Source organism: Drosophila albomicans, chromosome 2L, assembly GCF_009650485.2.
Source record: "Drosophila albomicans strain 15112-1751.03 chromosome 2L, ASM965048v2, whole genome shotgun sequence".
Lineage (NCBI taxonomy): Eukaryota > Metazoa > Arthropoda > Insecta > Diptera > Drosophilidae > Drosophila > Drosophila albomicans.
In genome coordinates, this window is record NC_047628.2 from 19,578,815 (window position 1) to 19,584,248 (window position 5,434).

General features: G+C 41.6%; 1 protein-coding gene across 1 annotated transcript; it reads right to left on the reverse strand.

Annotated features, from left to right (window-relative positions):
• Positions 1-580: 580 nt before the first annotated feature.
• Positions 581-1,458, reverse strand: LOC117564153 (cytochrome b5 domain-containing protein 1). Its single transcript, XM_034242819.2, has 3 exons — positions 1,264-1,458; positions 847-1,212; positions 581-790 (listed from the first exon to the last, which is right to left on the reverse strand). The coding sequence occupies exons 1-3, from the start codon at positions 1,366-1,368 to the stop codon at positions 656-658; spliced, it is 606 nt and encodes a 201-aa protein (XP_034098710.1). The 5' UTR covers positions 1,369-1,458; the 3' UTR covers positions 581-655.
• Positions 1,459-5,434: the final 3,976 nt, after the last annotated feature.

Consider the following 5,434-nt stretch of genomic DNA (forward strand, 5'->3'; position numbering starts at 1 on the left):
TTGGCATAGCTCACTCGACTCACTAAAAAAGAACATTTTGTTCACAGTTCAGTTGGCACCCTGCACGTCAGTAGGGAGAGAGCCAAAGAGAGCCATATGAGTCCGTGAGTCCGTTGAACGCGTGCCAGCGTCACCTAGCGAGGGGGTTAGCCACTGGGCAGCTGCAGGCGCTGCCAGATCGTCATACACGAGTTAGCAAGCGGTTCTCCCCCCTACACAAAAAAAAAACAGACCCGCATAAATTATGCAAGCAACAGCAATAAGGCACCGCAATTTAGAATTTTAAATGCACTGCAAGAAATAGTTGAAGTTTCATAAACTAAATTACAATTTGGTTGAACTCGTTTGTTGGAGTTGAAGTTGAAGTTGTAGCTGTGAGTGTAGCTGGCCCTGAAAAAGTCCGCTGCACTTTTGGGCTTGTTATTATTAGCGTCGCATGTCGACCATGACATTTGTTTAAAATGAAAAATAAATGCCCAGAGTCAGAGACCTCTCTCCAACTAACTATATGCGTGCCATACCTATGGGCAACTGCCCCTACAAAAAGCGAATTTGATGCCTTTTAGAGCTAAACGCAGTGTAGCTTGAAATACGCTTTACTTGCAGACATGCACACAACAAATTTTCCAATAATAAAATAAAAACCAAAAGCCAATCAAGCAATCGTCAAGTCATCGGTGTAGTACAGCCAAATCGAGGGTGGCGGCAACTCGACGTCGCTTTCCTCAGCATCTGTCAGTCCGTTCTCGTCCAGGTTGCCGTTCAGGTTCAAGACGCCGCAATACTTCGCCTGCCACATATAGAAGAGTTCAAAGAAAAGAACTAAAGCTAGACTAAAATATTTACCCCATTGGAGAACTTGCGCCATTCGTAGCTGCCAGCATGATGATTGTAGCGTGCTTTATACTTTTGCTGTATGTCATAGATGCTATCCTCATCGCACACATTCATAAACTGCACCTTTGCTGTCAGTGTGTTGATGATGCGCAGGCGCCGTGCTCGCCGTGTGATCCTGCCAATGTGATAGAAGTTATCCTGGCTCCACATGGCGTGCTTGGAGCGTGCAAAATCGCTGATGGCCACCTCGAGAATGGGCGGAAACAGCACTCGAGGATGCCCTGAGCTAGGAGAGATCTCAGTGCGTGGTTCGCCATTCTCGTGAAACAAATGACTCAGATCCTTGCCAGCATGTGCCATCAGATAGTCCATGTTCTGTAGTAGAGATTAAGGGTTATATAGACTGAGATTATCTTCTCAACTTACACGATTCCAGTGATCAATTCGATCCTTGATCATAGGCGTCAGATCAAACATTCTTGTGTATGACCACCCAGCAGTCATCCTTGCGATTGTGGGTGACAACCTCATCCATAAGAAAATACCGCATTCGTTTGTGAGACATTTTTTCTAGGTTTTCAATTCAAAATGTAATTTTATGCTTGACAAAACGTTGCCTACTGTCAGACAGCAATTAATCCTCAAGTTCAGCCGCAACGAAAGGAATTATAATTTCTAATTTCATTAGGCAAGGCATCTGGTTGCCTCAGCTGCATAATTAGCCGCCAATTGTCAAGTCATCAGCGCCTCTCGCAGCCATCAATCCCTAGTTAAAAATAGAGAGGAAATAGATTAATGATTGCTTGCATTTTGGGTCTAACCAAAGACAGTTTTATTGATGAGCTCTCAAGCGCTGAGATGGAAGTCTGTCCAAGATATTTCTTTCTAGTTCTGAGGTTTTGTAGTAGCTTTTAGAGTAACGTATGATAATGAAATATTTACTAGGAATCTCATAAAGTTCATCTTATGAAAGAGCTTCTGGAACGTGTCGAAAACGTGGGAAAATCTGTGCACGCTTCAATTGCCTTTGGGCTTAGAGAACTTAAGAGTAGTTAGAGCTAGAACAGATGGTAATGCTCTAAGCCAAGGCAATCGTAATTCCCTTTAACTTTTGCCACATATGTTGGCAAAATTCTCTAGCTGTCATTCGCGTATTTATTTAACATATTTGCCTTACAACAACAGTTGGCGAGGATCGGCAACCCCTCAGTGCTATGTAATAGAAAAACCGCCCTCTAATTTCGTAGGCGTCGATTTCCAACAGTTGGCCAAAGGCAGTTGTATCATATCTCGTATCTCTATAGATCTGACATGAGTTTGCTCTCTTCTTCATGAATTATGCCACACTTTCCCAATTGTTTACGTAATAGTTTCAATGATCTAACAGCGATGTTTTGTTGCTTGTTGCACCCTTCTCGCGTCATATGCAACATGCTGCGTTATGAGTGACGATGAAAACGCTTGTTCTGTTTCTCTTTTATCTTCTTCGGGTTCCCACCTCCTCTTTGCCATGTGAGGCACGTCAGCTGCATTGCATTTAGCTACCCGATGAATTGCTGAAAGTGATCACACAGTCTGTGGGCTGCCACCCTGTGGTTACCTCTAATTGTTTGATTTAGAGCCACACACTCGAGGGTGTCGCATAAAAGCTAGATAAACAGTTCTGATATAGAGTTTACCTTTGGTGATAAAATCTCTGTTTGGTAGACAATGAATAAGAGGGTTATAAAAGAGTTTAAGCATAGCACATTCTTTGCTAAACTCAGCCTCCACTTGGGTTGAAATAATTCGCAGAACTTTGCTGTTAACTTATTTAATTGCTTTCGTTTTTTGTAATCTTATAATTACTTACATAATTCTTTGGCATTCATTCATTGTACTTAGCCCTCTTAGTTTGTTTATTAGCGTCAGCTTATTAATTAAATAAAAATATAATTATGGTGTTATTTAAGTCCCACTATTTTGCTGTATTTTGATAAGTAATCTAGTTCCTATTATATTTTGTTTTAAGCTGTTTATTTATTTTTAATTTCTTTAAAGGCATTCTTAATTTACCTTTATTAACTAATTTAAGTTGAATCAATTTTTTTTTAAGTTATCTATATATATGTATTTATTTTAGTAAGAAAATTCAATATCTTAGGGAATAGTTGTAGTCGAGCACTCCCAACTTCAACTCGTTCATTAGTTGTTCATTAGTCTTTTAACTAGTTTTTGCGTTATGAAACTGGCGCCGCACTTTGTCTATGTGTCAAGGCAATGCAAAGTGGAGACAAGATCTCAAATCTCACAAGTCTCGAGTCTCTCAAATGTCTCTCGACTGGGGACGGCAACTCGTTTGGCCTACGCGTAGCTCTTTATGGCGATTGCAATGCAATTTTAATTATTGCAGAATACTGCAAAAAAATAAAATGCCACTAAAATTAAATATGTAATAAGTACTAAATGAAAAAATGCAGCTGCTGTTTTTTCTGCTGCATCCAATCGAATTGTAAAAAATTGTTTTGCTTTGCTTTTTTGTTTAATTTGTAAGCAGCAATAATTGCTGTCGATTTGCGATTGTTGTTGTTGCTGATGCTGGGCACTCAAGTGCACATTTCCTGCCACTTACAACAAAGTGTATTTGCTGCTAGTTTTCATTATTATTATTAATGCTTAATGGGTTTCTGAAAAGCGCTGCCATTGTTCGATTTGTAACGGGAACGGGAACGAGAATGGGGACTCTGCCACAGCCCGGATCCCAATGTTTCGATCCTATCCACTCCCGTTGCGTGCTCGTTGCAAGTGGCTGCGTCTGCGCGTGACGCACGTGGTGCCTGCCCCTTGCCTGCTGTTTGGCGTAGGGGTTGCATTTGGAGTAGGGGGAAAGGTTCAGTTCAGTTTTTGGGGTTGCTTATGCAGCCAAGTGACCCGCAGCATTTGTTTTTTGTGTGTATGCTCTGAGTGCATTTCATGTGCCTGCATTGTTCTTGAGCTGTGCCGCTTGTGCCTGCCACACGCAGCCAACGCCTTGACCCCGCAGCAGCAGGAACAACAACAACTACTGCGAGTGGCAGCTGCAGGCAACTCCTTGGCCATCGAGAGATCAACACACAATTTGGCGTGTCAAATGGCCAACCAGCTGTTGCCAGTAAATCAAAACACGCCGACGAGCAAACAAATTGAATTCTCGTCCATTGGAAAACTCTATTCATTGTTTTTCCCTGACAGTTTTCTAGCAATGCCTCAAACATATGCTCAGCTTCACAGTTGAGCTCAGCAATTAGCAGACTCACACCCTCAGTAGCTAGGAGAAATCGTTGGCAGCAGCAGCAACAGCAATAGAGGGAGAAGTAGTGACAAGGAGTAGGAGGATAGCCCACAAGTGGTTACATTTCAACTAATAACCAAATGCATGCCATAGTCGAGACTCAGTCAAACCCAACTGCAGCTGCCATTATTCTATGCGCTTTTTTAAGGGTTGACAATTTGCCATACCCGGCATTGGTTTGAAGGAGGGGTATGATGAAAGTTTAAGAAACAAGAAAAAGTATTTTCAAATACAAGGAATTACTCGCATTAGTTATATTAATAAGTTCACAAAATCAAACAAATATTTGTACTTCTAATTATACATTTTCTGAATTTATCTAGCAATATACCAAATATTGCATTTGTTAAAATTTGAATATACTCGCAGTACATTGTTCGGTATACTTGACAATTAATATCGCATTGTTTTGCTTTTATTCAAAATGTGTAGCTGGAAAATCATAGTTGAGCTCACCCGACTGTAGTTTTTTTACTTTTTTGTTGGTTAGAATATCCTATTAAATATAATATCTAAACAGAAACTTTTAGCAAGTTAAGAGCACTAAAGACTAGACCATTGATTATACATTTCATTAGTATTTTCCAGTGGAATTTGTATTGTTTTCTCTGCCCAGGGTATCACCGAGTCGATCAGTCTCCGCAATAATAACCTACAATGTTGCTTGTGTGATTAATAGTGTCGGTGTTGTCTGCTGGTTTGTCAGCTCATTTCGTTCTGCTGCTGCCACTGTGGTTTTGTGGTGAATGTAACAGTTGTTCTCCTTTTCCTTTTCGGCAAGGATAACATATATTCGCAAGGCTAGTCGCCAAATAATTGCCAGTTGCATCCCCGACAGCTGCCGCAATCACACGACGGCGTCGCAAGTTAAACAACACTCGAGAAAGCATCGCATCAAAATTAACTTAGTGAGCGACGCGTGTCGCACATTCAGACAGACAAAACCAATTAAAGCAAACATAAAGTGTGTGTAAATCCTTTTAGTGCGGCATCCTGTCTGCTCAACGAGCGAAACTATGCATATAGACACAAGCTGGCAACATGATCACCCTCAACCGGACACATTATCCTTTCGCTGCCTCTCCTCTCCTTCCACTGCCCCGCCTCCGTTGTTTGTTGTGCTCTTTCGTTGTCGTTGCCATGGCAAAGCCAAATCCATCAGCCTCGTTGTCCGCGCATGCGCAACGCCAGCTGCCACTCGAAAGACCGACAGTGACCTCAAGACCCTAAACTCTATGACCCTAGCATTGGGTAGGGCGCTGACTTTTGTAATCCTGCGGAAGTTGT

Excerpts from the sequence above, each read along its gene's own strand:
- LOC117564153 (XM_034242819.2), bottom strand. The coding sequence starts at position 1,368 with ATGAGGTTGTCACCCACAATCGCAAGGATGACTGCTGGGTGGTCATAC. Across the intron at positions 1,213-1,263 it reads GAATTGATCACTGGAATCGT|AACATGGACTATCTGATGGC; the intron begins GTAAGTTGAGAA and ends TCTCTACTACAG. Across the intron at positions 791-846 it reads GGCGCAAGTTCTCCAATGGG|GCGAAGTATTGCGGCGTCTT; the intron begins GTAAATATTTTA and ends TATATGTGGCAG.